This window comes from Labeo rohita, chromosome 12 (genome assembly GCF_022985175.1).
Source record: "Labeo rohita strain BAU-BD-2019 chromosome 12, IGBB_LRoh.1.0, whole genome shotgun sequence".
NCBI classification, from domain to species: Eukaryota; Metazoa; Chordata; class Actinopteri; order Cypriniformes; family Cyprinidae; genus Labeo; species Labeo rohita.
In genome coordinates this window covers 14129264-14147123 of record NC_066880.1, presented here as the reverse complement: position 1 = coordinate 14147123, position 17860 = coordinate 14129264, and the positions used below count along the sequence as shown (strand labels likewise).

At 37.5% G+C, this 17860-nt stretch overlaps 1 protein-coding gene across 8 annotated transcripts in view; it reads right to left on the bottom strand.

The window, feature by feature from the left end:
- Positions 1-371: 371 nt before the first annotated feature.
- usp54b (ubiquitin specific peptidase 54b) overlaps positions 372-17860 on the bottom strand; it is a 144730-nt gene continuing 127241 nt past the window's right edge. For 7 of the 8 annotated variants that reach the window (XM_051123920.1, XM_051123922.1, XM_051123926.1 and 4 more), the window contains 6 exons: positions 15019-15187; positions 9584-10479; positions 8995-9116; positions 7597-7737; positions 4553-4721; positions 372-4303 (listed from right to left, as the gene is read on the bottom strand). In XM_051123920.1, the coding sequence (XP_050979877.1) occupies positions 4191-4303; positions 4553-4721; positions 7597-7737; positions 8995-9116; positions 9584-10479; positions 15019-15187 (1610 nt within the window). In that variant the 3' untranslated portion in view covers positions 372-4190. The remainder of the gene's footprint in view (positions 4304-4552; positions 4722-7596; positions 7738-8994; positions 9117-9583; positions 10480-15018; positions 15188-17860) is intronic. The other variant, XM_051123924.1, reaches the window with a different exon arrangement.

Below are 17860 nucleotides of genomic sequence, written 5' to 3'. Positions count from 1 at the left end.
TACCCTCTCAACCCATTGCACAGCTCTTCTGTACTTTCCTGTCTTCATACAGAATTCATACTGTAAACACATCAGTTGAATTGGAGTAATTGAAAAAATGCTGTCATGATGCAAATAATATGTTATTTTGATAATCATTTTTTTAGCTGTACAAAACAGCTCCTTTTACTTCTTGATACTGCAAATTGGTGTGTCTTACCTTGGTTTGTAGTGCAAACTGTTTTACTGTTTACTGCATTTCCCTACAGCAGATAATAAAGCAGAAGTCACCCATAGGCTTGCTTCCACACTGAAATGCTATTTTATATAGACTTTCTATCATAAGACAAAAACTCTTTCCTATGGAGAAAAAAACACGCAGACACAGAGTGTAGGCGTTTGTGCAGCGCCCCTGCTGGAGTGCATTGGTAATAACTTTATTGCAAAAATACAAGTTCACTCAACCTCAAGCATTTACAAATGAGTCCCAAATGGAAAACCTTGAAATGCCATTTCATCTTTGAGAAATCCTCCTCCCACCAGCTACAACGTGCATTCAAAGGCTGTTAACTGTACAGACATTAATAAGTAAAGATTCAACAATTCAGCAGGAAATCATTTTCTTCCTCAGTATATAGGAAAACAAAGAAAAAGTATTTGATTTTGTCCCAGTCTGACTCTTTGCTGGTAGTTCAGGAGAGAGCATTTTGCATAGCATACTCATACACCACCTTTGCTACATTCTCAAAAATCCTTTAAATGAAAGGAAAGATGAATAAATGACAAAAAACATATCTTTGTGTTAGAGCCAATCTTTGGTTAAGACAAAGTTAAATAAGATCTAGATCTCTTTAAGTTATATCCTTTATAATCATTTTAATTTCAGGCTTTTAATGAAAAAAATAATACATATCACAGCACAATATGATTAGAATGAAAAGTGAAATACTGCATTAATCATATTATATTGTGATAGGAAACATCTGTTGATCAGTATCGGATTTCCGTTAATATATCTCATTACGTTTATTTGAATAACAGTATGAAAGCATTTCTTGCTCAAGGCCCCATACACATAACACTGTCCAAATTTCAGGCTAGTGAAGCTTTGCATAAGCTTCATGTACGCTATCAGGGCCGCACATTCTTCAGCTGTTGATTACAGTAAAATCTAGAAATAATATAGATTCTACAAAAATCGAATGGGGTGAGACCCTTCAACTATTACAGGCCTGAAGATCCATCATGTGCCAGACTCACAGCTGTGGTTTCAGTGTCACTGCAGGTTAAAATAAAAAAACCCAAAAAAATCGAATCAAGTAAAATAAAGAAGAAAAAGGAAGCTTAACTTGGCATATCTCCCTGTATAAACGGGAGAACTGTCAATGGAATTAAAATAGCAGTTTTTCTCCAGCTTTACACTTCTGAAGTGTACTATACTTGTCTTAATGCAGATAATAATTATTACCACTAGAATTGATTAACATTCCATAACGTCATTACGTAGTTTCTCCATTCCTCTGTATATTTCTTAAGATGTTGTAGTTTTTGTTTTTTATTAACAATAAATTCATTTGTTAGTGTGTGTTCAGTCAAACATGTACACAGTCTTTGCCTGTAACACGAGACACAAAACAGCTGTGTGCTACAGGGAATGCCCGTATCAGAGAAGTAGGAGGAAAAAGGTTAGAAGAGACAGTCTCATTCCACGCTCCACGCCAGGGCCGCAGATTTACATGCCTGCTCCGACAAAAAGCACCAGAGCTGAGAGATGACACCGTACAAAACATCTCGATTCACTTAGTACAGGTTGAAGTACTTAGCATCTACAGTACATGACATTAACCCATCCCGCTACCAAAAAACGTTCGCAGGAGAGTTGGGAAAAAAAATGTTCAGCAAAGCGACGACGAATCCGGGACGCTGGTTTGCTGAGAACTTGCATCTGTGGAACAGGCGAGGAGGAAGGGTAAAGAATGTTCTTTAAATACACTATCGGTCAAAAGTTTGGAATAATTATGATTGTTTTAGTGTTTTTGAAAAAAGTCTCACCCAAAAATGAAAATTCTGTCAAAAATTACTCACCCTCATGTCATTCCAAACCCTTAAAGAGCAGGTCATATGGGTTTTCGAAAAATAAAATCTTTTGCAGTTTGTAACAAAGATAGTGTCTCTCAAAAGAAAGTTTAAAGTCAGAATCGCTTTAACGAGTCGTCATATTTTCGAATCTTCTGTAACACATTTGCATAATCCCGCCTACCGGCAAAATACGAACTGTCTGACCTGCCCACACTTCCACTAGTTAGTGTTTACATCATGTCGAGAAGACGCTGTGTTGTGCAGTGTGAAAGCAAGTTTGTTTTGTTTTCACTGCCAAAAGATAATGATGATGTGAAGAATCAGTGGGTAAAGTTCATTTTTTCCACAATACACTCTTAAAAAAAAGGTGCTTTAAAAGGTTCTTCACAACTATTCAGTCAAAAGTTCTTTAAAGAACCATATCTTATCTTTTTATAATCTAAAGAATCTTCTTTGTGAACTTAAAGAACTTTTTGTGAAACATAAATGTTCTTCAGATGTTAAAGGTTCTTCTATGGCATCGTGAAGCACCTTTATTTTTAAGAGTGTACCACAACAATACACCTCAAACCTTTTGTTGTGCTCGTCATTTTACAGAGGACTGCTTCCCTAGTCTTGGCTTTTACCTTCTTTGGCTTCTTATCTTCTTTATTTGGACTAACAAACGTTTCTGAGCCACAACCTGTAAGTACAATTGATACGTTATGTGTACATTTTGAATTGAGTGCTCAAAATTTCTAGTTTTTTTTGGTGCTAATATGTGATGTATACCTTTTGCAGCTTTAGGTTTCCAGGTAAATCATTGACAAATGACTATGTATAAAAGTATATTCTCAGAAAATTACAATGTTTTCTGACCTTAGATGCATTTAAATATGTTGTAGGGGACTCCAACACAATATTAGGACACTTTAAAAAAAAACATATGACCTGCTTTTTAAGACCTTCGTTCATCTTCAGAACACATATTAAGATATTTTGGATGAGCTTTCTGACCCTGCATAGACAGCAATGCAACTGAGACGTTCAGGGCCCAGAAAGGTAGTAAGGACATTGATAAAATAGGCCATGTGACATCAGTGGTTCAACCTTAATGTTATGAAACTGCATGAATACTTTTTGTGTGCAAAGAAAACAAAACTAAGAACTTTATTCAACAAATGAGACAAGAAGAGTGAGCAACTATTTCATTTTTGGGGTTACTATGCCTTTAAGCTCACAAATGCTGCATTTATTGGATTAGAAATACTATAAAAACACCATGTAACATTATTACAATTTAAAATGATATAGCCGAATTGTCAGCAGACATTACTTAACTCTTCAGTGTCACATAATTCTTCAAAAATCATTCTAATATGCTGACTTGCTGCATTCCTTATTTTCATGCTGCTTAATATTTATTTTGAAATATATTAAAATGGAAAACAGTTGCTTTAAACTGCAATAATGTTTCGCAGTATTACTGTTTTTACAGTATTTTTGATCACATCTTTCAAAAATCGTAATTATTCTAAACTTTTGACCAGTAGTATAAATGAGGGCAGGGTTACAATAAGCCCCTCCCCTTTTACCACCCAACACATGCACACACGCATACACACAAACACACATTTACCGTCTAGTGCAGCAAGGAGGTACCGTATGCTTCTCCTCTGCAGTTAATTAAATGATGGAGTTAATTAAGTTAAGTGCTCTGGGTTGGATGGCTCACTGCGGGAGTCCAAATCTGGACCCCACGCTCCTATCATTGCATGCTGCAGGTCTGACCGTAGCTTAGTCATACACACACACCTCAGCCCCAAAGAATCACGCCATCCCAGTGCTCGTAAATAAAAGAAAAAAGTTGGTCTCAGTGTCTCTTTCCTTCATGCTGTGGATCGAGCTTCAGGGGCTTCTGCATGGAAAGATTTACCGACTACAGCGGGGTAATCATCCCAGGAACAATACAGAGAGCAGGGTGATTGAGGATGGCATCAGGTCTCAGGACGTGCTCCTTCCAGTTCTCCAGGAAGCTGTGAAGAGAATGGGATGGGGTGTGCAGAAGGGTCGTCCAGGGGAACAATCTGTGGAAATGTTCCAGGGCTGGAGGACCTGGTTGCATCCAAAGCCAATTGGTTTGGGTGAGAACTTCAGAGAGGATGTCTTCCAATACACCTCAGTGCTGGACCGCAGCGCTTCCCACTGGAGAGAGCTTGACGCCGGTCAAACACAGCCAGAAACTCGGAGAACCTCTGGAGACGTCCTGCAGTGGGGTAGGATGGAGTGTGAAGGACAGGATCCAGACCAATCAAAGAAAAAAAGCAACAACGAAAGAGGAGCTATTTTCAACAGCAGGAAACGAAAATGAAGCGAATGCAGACTGTTTAGCAAGGGGGGAGCCACTGGCACCTGGACTCAATGGCAGAAACATGAATGCGGAACCAGTGGGAAACAAGTGGCCCTCTAAATGGAGGAAGTGGTTATGGAAGTGGAAAACGAGAGTGAGTTTTACCTGGGACCTCTCTGCAAGGCCCAGGCTGCTGAGACGGGGGTGAAGATGAAGGAAGGAGATGAAGACAGCTGGGTTGGAGCAGATGGAGGTCTGAATGAGACAATGGAAACTGAAGGCAACTAGGTGAGTACATGGAGCTGTGATATGACGTAACCCTGGAGTCCCCCAGCTAGGTACACACACATACATTGATATGCACAAGGAAAAACACAAGTGCATTCAGTCAAAAGAGAGAAAAAGAGAAGAGAGGGGTGGGATGGGGAGAGGGGAAGAGATGGGGAGCACAAAAGTAAGGCACGAAAAGAATCAGGGGCCTCATTTATAAAATGCACATAAGATCAGTTTTGATCCCAAGTCAAAAATGAGGAACAAATTGAGATTTATTAAAGGGATAGTTCACCCAAAAATGAACAATCTGTCATCATTTACTCGCTCTCTTACGGTTTCGAACCTGAATGAATTTCTTTCTTTCTTCAGTGGAAAAAAAAGATATTTTGAAAAATGTCTTGATTAAACTATGTTCTAGACCTCAATGACTTTCATTGTATAGACCAAAGCAGCTGAAACATTAATTTCGCTCAATACTGTCAACTTGACTGCACAGATACTATTTGATCTGAACTGAGCTGGATGATGACATCACTGAATCAATGAAAAATGTTACTATTGTCCTTAATACTGTAAAGCTGCTTTGACGCAATCTGTATTGTAAAAGCGCTATATAAATAAAGGTGACTTGACTTGAAAATACCTTATGTGTGATCAGCAGAAGAAAAAAAGTCATACAGGTTAGGACTGAAGTGAGGGTGAGTACATGATCATAATTTTCATTTTGGATGAACTATCCCTTTAAACGCTGAAACTGATGTGAAAATGTTTTTACATTAACGACAAGTGCAAAGCAGCAGTACTAAGCTATTGTTGTGATTTATAATTATTTCCAGTGATGCAAGAGCAATAAGTCAGTGAGTTGAATGAATGACACAAGCAACTAAAATTACATGCAAAATAATAAGGAAAAATACTATGTAATATTATAAAAACAAATATTTTTAATGTATTTTTATTTACATTATATATATATATAAATATATACAGTTGAGGTCAAAAGTTTACAAACACCTTGCAGAATCTGCAAAATGTTAATTATGTTACCAAAATAAGAGGGATCATACAAAATGCATGTTATTTTATTATTTAGTACTGACCTGAATAAGATGCTTCACATAAAAGACGTTTACATGTAGAATTTGTGAATTTATAAAAAAAATGACCCTGTTCAAAAGTTTACATACATTTGATTCTTAATACTGGTTTGTTACCTAAATGATCCACATGTGTGTGTGTGTGTGTTTGTTTTACAGAAGGTTCAAATGCTCACTGATGCTCCAGAAGGAAAAGCAATGCATTAAGAGACAGGGGGTAAAAACTTTTGAACATAATGTGAACATAATGTGCAAATTTTTCTTATTTTGCCTAAATATCATATTTTTTCTTTTTGTGCTGCCTTTCAGAAGCTACAGAAGATACTTGCATGTTTCCCAGAAGTCAAAATAAGTTAAATTTACCCTGATCCTCAAATTCAAAAAGTTTTCACCCCCTGGCTCTTAATGTATTGTGTTTTCTTTCTGAAGCATCAGTGAGTGTTTGAACCTTCTGTAATAGTTGCATATGAGTCACTCAGTTGTCCTCGGTGTGAAAAGATGGATCTCAAAATCATACAGTCATTGTTAAAAAGGGTTCAAATACACAAAAATGCTGAAAAACCAAAGAATTTGTGGGACAGCGGCCAGTTTAACTGTTCAGGACAAACAAGGGACTCATGAACAACTATCACTAAACAAAAAACACAGCTGTGGATCATTCAGGTAACAACACAGTGTTGGAAATCAAGCGTAATTATTCTATTTTTTATAAATTACTCATTTTTATAAATTCAACTATTATTTTCTCCTGTGGACTATATGTAAACATCTTTCATGTGAAATATCTTATTCAGGACAGTACTAAATAAAAAAACAACATGCATTTTGTATGATCTCTTATTTTGGTCAAATTGCCATATTTCAACCTACTGTCTGCTAATGTTGAGGGCTTTAACGGCAAGGAATCATTTGATTACATTATTCAGAATGCAACAAAATAAATGTCAAAAGTCGGGACGATGAATAGCGAAAAAAAAGGTCCTCTTCATTTCCTGTTTATTCGAAACTCTCAAATAGCTGTACACTCTTTGGAGCGTGTAAAGCTTTAATGAGAACATGGTCTGAAAAATAATGTGCGTGTAAATGAGATGAATGAAAAACTGATAAAAATGGATCACTGACAGGATAATGAATTAAATATGCATATATACAGTATGACCAGAAACTAGAATCTAGTAACCAAATTACCCTTTTCATAGCCAGAAGGATTTGGGAACATTTTTAAAGTGCATACAAATGCATTTGAGATGACTATATGCATGTCTTTATAAATGAGACACCAGGCCTCTTTTCAAATGTGATGAGGTTACAGCATATGGACACAGGATGGCAGTATGACTCAGTAGGACAATGAAAAGTTATGCATGTGTATTTGAGTGTCCTTGTGTGCAACGGTGCACGTGGATGTCATGTGACAACACAGTTATGCATTCATATATTTCTGGCATACATATTATAAATGAATGAATGACTAATCAGCACACTATATACACCAAATAGCTTTGATAGACAGCATCTGCTATACAAACAACTGTAGATGTAAATGTAGAGTGTACATCAACTGACCTAAAGCTCAGCAGTGATTGACAAGGGACAGGCAGCATGCACGGATCAGGCTAAAGTGGCAGTAGCTGTGTGTTAGCACTCTTCTGCATAGGTGACAGCGCTCTTATTAGGTTTCTAGGGCAGATATCTGATTCCTCCCCCCTCTTTTGGCTCCTCTAGCAGACTCTTGTATGCCAGTAGTCACTAGCCCCACTATTTCACTCATATTCTAGCCATTAGCTCCTCAGATTAAATAGAGTTACTTGTAGTGTTACTCATGTGTGGGATACTTACAAAGCTTCGGGAGACGGCAAGACGGTTCTGGCGACGCCCGATGACCGTTCCACTCAGGCTGCGAGCAATACGGCGCAGGTGATCCGCATCATACTGGTCTTCCTCTCCTGACTGAGGCTCATGATGGGCCACTGACAGGGGCTACAGGGAACAAAGAGTTACTGCAGCAAAAAACGAAGTCTGAAATCAGACACAACACCCAAACAAAATCAACATGTGCTAACAGATTGTGCGCTGTATGATAAACAAGCTCTGATGTGAAAAGAAACCAGACATAACAAAAAAAAAAAAAAGTGGAGAGACAGCCATTTCTCATCAAAGAGCTAGTAAATAAACAAACATACTAAGTAAATAACACCTAGATTATTTAGAGTAATGGTGGGAAATATCTAATGAAGCCCAAATTTTAGCCCTGATTTTTCTCTTGCTGACAAATTGCTGACAAAAACCTGAAATCTAAAGTAAACTGGTGCTTCTTCAAATCAGTGATGATCACTTTGTTTTTTTTTTTTAAGATAAAATTTGAAATGGCAACAGATGCCTAAAAGACATTTAGCAGGTTAAATATCCAGACATGTCTGCAATTCAAGTCCTGCAGTGTGAACTAGACTATAAATGATATTGGAAACTAAAGACAGTTGCGTAGTTAGAAAAGACCTGCAATCCAAGACGTATGTTGTATAAGGGCCATTCTTCAGAACTGCTGCAAACTGAATCCCAAAACACATTTAAAAAGCATTTAAATATTCAAATCTTACATGTTTACTAATTATCTATTAATGTCCATAAGATTAATATGTATAAAATCATCATTTAGTGGGTACGTGGTTGTCCCAAACCCTAACCGCTAAATTTCAACTCCTTAAAAATATCTTTTTGATTTTTAAGTGAAGTTAAAAAAGATATATATATATATTTTTTTTTTTTTTGCAAATCATAAAACTCTACTAAAAAAAAAAGTGTCCTGCATTTTCATGTCAGTACCGAAATGGTGCATTAGTCCATTGGCTGAGACTGATTTTAACTACACCCATACATTTATGATCAGGAAATATATTAACGTGTCCCTCTTTCTTATAGCTACATGGTAGTAAGTAGATAGATGCCATTATTTTGAGGTAAATGCGTTTAAAAATTTGAAAATCTGCGTGTAACGTTAAGGAACATCACTATTTGCTTTTTACAAAGAAAAATATAGATTTTTTTTTTAAAGATGTTTCCAACTCTGAACCAATTCTGTAGAATGTCCCATAAATGAAATTATAATATTATACTTGTTGACAAGTCTGAAGAACATATTATGAGACTCCACAATAAAAAAAAGCAGAGAAAGAAAATACATTGGTGAGAGCTTTGTAATCAGACCTATAGACAGGAGTGCAGCAGCACATATCTTACCATGTTCATGTATCCAGTAGGGCTGCAACAACCTGGCGGTCCATAAGCGGTTCTCTCAAGCTCAGCCGTGGGGGTCCGAGAGCGTCCAACTCCAGTGAGCAGCTTTCGTGCAGCAGGAGGTACTGTTTGAGAAAATCAGGTTTGACAATAATGACATTTTCGCAACATATGGTTCAATTTGTTAGTATTAGTCATCACAAACAGATACATTTTACAATATTAATATTTATAACCACGCTTTTGTGCAGTAGAGTTACAGTGTTCATCTGTCTATCCAAGTTTACATGACAATGCATAAATGCATATTTTAGTGCAAGCATACAACTTCAAGGGCAACTGTAGTCTAATTACTTCCACTGCTTTAACCAGAATTCCAACCAGTATAGCAGTTGCTAACAAGAATGCTTAAAACTGTAGCCTCTAGGGTACAGTGAGTGGAGAAATATTTTGCCTTCATGCAAAATTCCAGAATGAAAAGTGGCCAGACAATGGTGAAGGTGACCACACATGTAGTCCAACCTAGACAGAACTTTTAAAGTGCATGTGAACACACTTACTGAGACAATTTAATGTTACAATGTTAATTTACCTTGTCTCGCAACAGCAGGTGAGCTGGTACCACGCAGGGCTCGGCCAGGTCCCGGGCCAGCCTGCAGACTGGCCTGGTAAAGTGAATCCAATTCAGAAAGTTCCTGGTCCTCTGCCTCTGTAGGTTCCAACTCCATGCTCTGGAAGTTTGAGTACTTAGGGATGTTCTTCTTCCTGGTGCTCATGGGACTGTGAGGAGCAAGGTGTCTTCCAGGTGTGTGTTGAGAGAGGGTAGGTCCCATCCGCTGGTTCTGGTCAGGAGGTGTGTCGTAGGGGCTGACAACAGCGTCAGGACGGTCTAGGCTCCAAGAGGACCAATGACGGGCAGCGACAGGAGGGGTCAATTTGGTGCATGGCTGGGAAGATCCAGACAGGGGTTGCCAAAGGGGGGCTCGTCGGGGCACTGGCGCCTTCTCCTCAACAGCTGGACTGGGATCGCTGGATTGGGGTATCCGGTCTGAACTATCCGCAGTGCCCTGCCACAAAGGAGGATTTGGAGATTGAGCGTGCTGACAGCTGGAGACCTCTTCGTCCTCTCCCAATACACCCCAGAAGTCAAGAGGCAAGGAGGGTAGAGATATGGCAAGGTGTTTGCGTATGGGCATGATCCGAATGCCTGATGCTTGGAGAACATCTGATAATCTGATGCCACCCCATTCGTCCTCATTCTGGGTCGACCAGTTGCTGCGTTCATCACGCTCTTGGGGCTGTGGCTGAGAAGAGGCAGGCCGGGGATTGAGCGATGGGTGGCTAGAGGGTTGAGATGGGGAGTTTGTACAAGAGGAGGGTGATTTCATGTGTTGAGGAGAGGGTGGGCCAAGCACAGAATCCTGATTGGTCTCCCAGACCTCTTCCTGATTGTCTGTCAACAATACTTGGACCGGGCCAGGCTGTTCACTGAAGAGGCGAGAAAAGCAGAAGATAGATTTTGGGTTAGACACTTTGTGAAAAATTAATATGGTTATCTGAAATTAGTACAGTCCTATTAAACATGATTACTCAATTAATTTCACTAATTAAATTATGGCAAAATCAATTTATTTAATGGCATAATTACATGAATTATTTGAAAAATTAACTTCAACGTTACAAATTAAATTCAATTATTTTCTTTGTTGAAATACATCTGAAAAAATATAAACATTACATGAAAGACATGAAATTAAAAAAAATTAATGAAAACCTATGTTGAGTGACATAACTTTGTACCCCTTAATGAAAGGTTTAACAATTTTATAGGTACTGTCACACATATAATACATATATGCAAGATATATTTTATACTGCCACAAATATGTAGTATGTACTTATACATTAAGGCAGACTAAACATAAAACAGGTATTTGATAAGATCAAGTGGTTTTATATTTGTAAATCAACACACATTCATCTCAAAACATTGCAGCATGAGATATATTGCTGCTTGGTGCATGAAAGCCATTCTAACACATTTTCTAACCCAAAAAGGTTACGATGCTGCCAAGGACCAAATTCAAGGAGACCTGCGTCCTTCACACCAGTATTCATGAGCCACTTCTCATACAATGCACACACACACACACACACACACAGTCCCCACGTGCTCTCCACAGCTGACGCACTACGCGACCTTGACATCATTTTCATAGTCGTCGTATAAACCATCGTATGTAACCAGTTACAGCAGCCATAAATACGCCCAAAAGCTCCCCAGAAGTGGAGTGCACAGGAATGAGAGTTGGCTTTGCTCCAGAAGGGAAACCTGCTCACTATCTGCATTCACCTCTAATAAAGCAGAGCAGAGTATCCATCAGAACACCATCAATCCTCCTTCATCTCTACTGGCCCTCGGCGACCCACTGATGACCCGTGTGATAGATTCATCTTCAGATAAATCTTTATCTAATACGAGTAAAAAGCCTTTGAAAAATGCAAACACAATGCGTTTTGACTGCATTGTGCAGTTGCATTTAGTATAGATGTGCAGGAATCTCTGGATGTGACATTGTTTGAGTCCTGGTGTCCAAAAATGGGTTTTTAATAAATATGCAACCCCAGACCACAAAACCAGTCATACGGGTCAATTTTTTAAAATTGAGATTTAAACATCATCTGAAAGCTGAATAAATAAGCTTATGGATAGGACAATATCTGGCTGAGATACAACCATTTGAAAATCACCTTTAAAGTTGCCCAAATAAAGTTCCTAGCAATGCATATTACTAATCAAAAATTAAGTTTTGATATATTTACGGTAGGAAATTTACAAAATATCTTCATCGAGCATGATCTTTACTTATTATCCTAATGATTTTTGGCATAAACGAAAAATTGATAATTTTGACCCATACAATGGCTATTGCTACAAATATACCCGTGCTATGCAAGACTGGCTTTGTGGTCCAGGGTCACATATTAGTAGGATATTCATGTTTTTTTAGGCACTCTAGACAATCCTTTTATCTTTCAGGTCGGTGATATTCCAATTTTAATTGTTCTTAGAGATACATACGGCTTCATCAATAAGGCAACCCTGCTGAAAAAATAGAAAACGTCACAGAATTGTAATGGTTTTCTGGTTATAAAGGGAATTGTACTGGTTTTAATGGAAACTGTAATGGTGCCAATTGGGATCTATGGGTAATTGGTCACCTTCTATTGGTGGCATACTAAAACCACTAAATCCAAATGGAATATGTCCCAAAACACACCATTTTAAATGGTTTTAATTGTTAAAAGTTGATGTTTGTAAATTTTGTAATGGTATTTGTAGTGGAACAGCAGGGAAGTTAAGCACATTTAACCTAAAAACAATGAATACCATGGTTAAAACTGTTTAAATAGCTACATATTTAACTGAAGTGACTGGAGAGTGTATACAATCTTATGTTATAACAACAGTAAGCTGTTGTTTAAGGTTGGTTTGAATATTTGATGTGCCCGAATTCAAATACCGTGTTCGGAAATGATGTGTACTACGGAATTCCTAAAGGCAATAAATGATATACTTAAATGGTTTCTCTTGTAATTATATCATTGGGTAATTATACTGTATATAAATTACAGGCATCAGGGAGCCACTATTAATATGTACTATATTATTAATATCGCTTTTGAATGCCCACTCGCTTTTCACTTTCGAGATTCGTGATTGCACTTACATTCCAGGATTTTTCTCCATATAATGGACTTCAATGGAAAAGTTAAAAAGTACAAAAATTGTATTATTTATTTATTAATCTTAGCCAATCTCTTTGGTAGATGAGACCCTTATTCTGCAGCTGGGATTGTGTAGCTGCACTGAAACTGCACTTTGGACCTTCAACCTGTTGGCCAACATTGAAGTCCACTATATTGAGAAAAAGACATCTTGGATGGCATGGGGTTGAGTAAATTATCAGGAATTTTTTTATTCTGGAAGTGAACTAATCCCTTGAGCTAGAACCACAACACTTTCGAGATTCGTGATCGCACTTACTCCATTTATACTACAGAGCGCCAGGACTTACCACATATGTAAGATTCGATGTTTGTCACTGGTGCTCAGGATCTGCAAATCATTTGCCATTGTCTAATCAGTCATCTCTCCTTACACTGTTTATGTGGTAGGCTAAGTGAATTTCATGTACTGTAATGTAACAGGCTATCGCTTGCAAGGGGCTAACCATGTCCCATAAGTGGCTCTGTAGAATGCTTTATTCATTTTCCGTGCCTTCATGAAAACGGACTCACTATTCGGGCACATACCTAATAGGTGGTTCCTGATGGCTGCTGCATGCCCTAGAGCGGGTATAGAGGCGAGTGAACTGGGAGAAGTTCGGTACAGAGGTAAACATCCCTGATTAATGTGCGCGAGTGCTCATTTACTGTAAATACTTCCTCAAGCACTACATTGGGTAATTACCCAAGGGGCTTTGGCCAGGTCAGGCCATACATCACATCAACGCCTTTAATCGATGGAGGGGAAAGAGAAAGCAGGAAACTAGAAAAAAACAAATAAAACAACCGCATTCCATGGGACACACACTGCCGCAGTGAATGTTGCATTGTTCTACTTTATTAGTGAAGTGGCATGCCATGTGTATGTAATATCGGTGGCCAGCTATTCGCTAGCTTTGCAAATAACTCAGCCCACTGCACTCTGGCTTCTAATACTAGGACTTATTGGGAATCCATAACACCCATCCCGTCTGTATGTGTGATTTTAAATTAGAAATTAACCTCTAAAAGCTCTGGAAAAACAAACAACAAAACCCAAAGCAATCATAGCTCTTTGTGAGAGTAAAATGTCATGCCATTCTGACAAACTGATCAGTTAGATAATGTATGAAAGGAAAGATGATATTTTAAAGGATTACCTCACTTCCAGAAAAAAACTTTCCAGATAATTTACTCACCCTCATGTCATTCAAGATGTTCATGTCTTTCTTTCTTTAGTTTTGCAGAAAACATGCCAGGAGTTTTATACATTTAGTGGACTTCAATAGGAGCTATTTGTGGTTAAAAAATACATCAGTTAAACATTTTTTGGACCTTTTAAGAGTCCTTTAAAGCTGCATTGAAATTGCAATTTGGACCTTCAACCCGTTGATCCCCATTGAAGTCCACTATATGAAGAAAAATCCTGGAATGTCTTCTTTAAAAACCTTAATTTCTTTTCAACTAAAGAAAGAAAGACATGAACATCTTGGATGACATGGGGGTTAATAAATCATCAGGAAATTTTTATTCTGGAAGTGAACTAATCCTTTAAGCTAGAACCGCATCACAATCACAGAAATATAACCGAAAGACAAAGCTCATTACAAACTTCACAAAAATCCAATTTTTCCAAATGTAAAAAATAATCGATAAAAGAAGAACAGACACAAGGGTTGGCTTTAAGACCAAAATTTTGACTTCGGTACAATACCAGCCTTGGTACTCGAGTAGCGACACTACCATGACACATTTGCATATCATATAAACGAAAAATTTACTAATAATTAAAATAAACATGAAATTTATTAGATAAGTTCCATTTTTAAATCAAGCAGTGCAATGGAATTAACAACTAACATACAAAACATAAAACATATATTAATGTATTTCAAAATAAATCTATATTAAATCTAAATATTCCAGTGCATAATGGTAATATATCAAAACAGTTAACATATTTTGCTCAAATGGATCTTACAAACCCAAACTGCATTTTTCTCCTTCTTAGTCTTGCATAAATGTGATCTCTGTAGCACAATGGGTATTATTATACTAACAATTATTAAATAATTACATTTTTTAATCAATGCACCTGTTTCACAAATGACATTTGCATGCTGATATTGTACTGTTTTCAAACTTTTGGTACCACGGTACTGATTATGCATCGTTATACCACACAACCCTAACAGACCTAACGGTCTGAGAGAGTACAGATCCTGAACAAGCGGACACACAGGGTGACAGTACAGGTACCTGGTGGGCCCCTGTGGGCGGCTGGGCTCCTGCTGCTGTTCTTGCTGTTGCTGCATGCGCTGTTGTAGGCCCCGCGCTCTCCTCATGCATTTTTGCAGCTTGGCGTCAGCAGCCATAGTCCTGCTATGAGTGTTAGCACTGCCCTCATGCATGGAAAATCTTAGTTTAGCTATAATGCAAAAGAACAACAAAAAGGAAAAGGAAAGAAGAGCACAAGAAAAGAAAATGCAGAAAAGAAAAAGAAAGAGCTGAGTTATGAGGGGCCGGCATGCGGACCATTTCTTTGTTATAGAAACGACAAAGTAGTGAAATTGAAAGAAAGAAGAGAGGGTGATGGTGGGATATATCCCACCTTTCACCCCAGAGTGAGCTCTAGGCTGTTCAATAGGCAAAGTGTTGCACGCTAGCTCATCAAAGTTGACACATAGTAGACTGCATGTAATGGGTCGATAACAGTAGCTTGCATCAGAAGTGTCATGCCCATTTTTAAAATAACACCCAAAGAAAAAAATAACACTTAGTAAAATGCAGGTAGGTATAAAAAGTGCCAGAAATCACCTGTCTAAACTATATTACTACTATTAATAATAACAACAACAAAATAATATATTATATATGATTTCTTTGCATATTATTTTTGATATTTATATTATTTTTCCATTAAAATATGGATTAGAGATTTTTTTTGTTGTTGTCGTCTCAAATAGAGATCATGTTTCTCCCACAATTCTGAATTAAACACAATAATGTGTAATTTACTACAGGCTATGACTAAATATTAATTTCTACCAATAAATAAATAACAACCAATTTTTATGAATTTTCATTTTTTATAAAAAAAAAATGGTTTTGAATGACTGATTCAATGATCTTATTACTGGATGAATCAGCATTTTTGAACGAATCTCTTAAATGATTCAATGACAAATACATTTTTAATCCCTTGTCAATGTAATCAACACAGACGTTATTTGAAGCACCAATGACTTTCAAAAGGTGATTTGCTCTATTTTATGGAAACCCATTTCCGCAACTGAACAAAACTTTTTTCTCAAAACTAGGTGATATAAACTCGCAATTGCCAGTTCTAAAGTGACTTTTTTCCTCATAATTCTGACTTTTTTTCTCAGAACTTCGAGTTTAATCTTGTAATTCAGTCTCAACAACTCGCAATTGTATGGTATTTTATCTTGCAATTCTGAATTTATAACTCACAATTGCGAGCTTATATTATGCAATTCTGAGAAAAAAAGTCGAAATTCTGAGATAAAAAGTCGCAATAACCATTTTTTTAATTTGATGGTGGAAACGGGCTCCATACTATTTTGACTGCTACCATAGACAATTGCTACCATGTTTATATCCAAACTATAAACTTTTATCCTGGTATTTCAGTAATAATATGAATGATTATAAGACTGGAATAATACTGTGTAGCTAAAAAAGACTGTTCGTAAAGCTGTTTTTTTTTTCTAAACATGGTAACTGCTCTGTCTCTGTCAGCGACAGCATGAATGCGGATTTGAATCTTCCAGTATGACTTTTTTAAAATGTTTAAGCGGCGAATCGTAGTCATTTAGAAATTAAATCATTTGGGTGTTTGAATTGAGATCGCAATATTTTAAAGGGGTCATCGGATGCAAAACTCACTTTTACGTGTTTGTTTGAACATAAATGTGTGTTGGCAGTGTGTGTACACAACCACCCTATAATGATTAAAATCCACCTAGTGGTATTTTTTTAATCTTTATAAGTAAATCTTTATATCCCCTTTTCAAATCAAGCCATTCTCAGCATCTTGTCTATGTGACGTCACACAGACCGAAGCCGCTTTCACGATAGTTGATTGACACAACCGTCTTACCTTAGACCCGCCCTGAGTGAGCTGTAAACACTCCAACCGCCATTGTTTCGACTCCAGTACAGGGGAAGAATGTCTCCGATTGAGCGATTAAGGTGTTTTATTGGATGTAATAATGAACATAGCAGTCGTCATTTACTTCCGACATCAGAGGATTAACGTTACTTTCGTTTTTGAAGGGAATAAGCCGATTCCCAATCTGCCTAAATGCGTCTATGTTGACGCGAATCATTCGTGATGCAGCTTCACCTAGGGCAGAAGTGAGTATAAGGGGTTTTTATGCATCTTTGCAAATCGCCTTTCCTAACAATGTGCTAGTTAACAAGAGCTGAAAAGAGCTGATTTTGACAGGGTAAAAAAGTAACACTACTACTGAGAAATTTTAACCAAAGTATGTTTTAGACTTCTCATTAAGACCCTAATGAATCATATCAACTTGTGGAAAATGGGCATCCAATGACCCCTTTAACGAGTAATCGTGCAGCTCTAATATGGATTCAGAACTGCTCAAACAAATAGGTGCATGACACCCCTGAGTTCAATAATTTCCACGTTGCCTGTTTAAAAACACTTGGCCTGCTGTTGTGCAGTATTTTGCTTACTGAACAAACCCATTCACAATGAGTGACATAAACAGAGTTCAGAAAGATCATAATATGGAGAAGCACTGGGCTGCTCTGCTGAACGACAAGAGAGAAACCAACAACTGTGATTGAGCTTTTAAGCCCTCGTTCGCAATGTGTACTAAACAACATGTTGAGATCCATCACACTGATTAACTGTTAATTGCATCCCAAAATGACTTCGCATTAGGAAACAGTTGATTTGGTTGCTCTCCCGTCTGGGGCTGTTACATGGAAAACCGCATGGGAGGTTAGTGTTGCCATGGTTCCCTTGAACCTGTTTCGTTTAAGTCTGGTTTAGCATTAATTCTGCCTATCATAAAAATGCTATTTTCAGAACATTTACTGCTGTCAACAC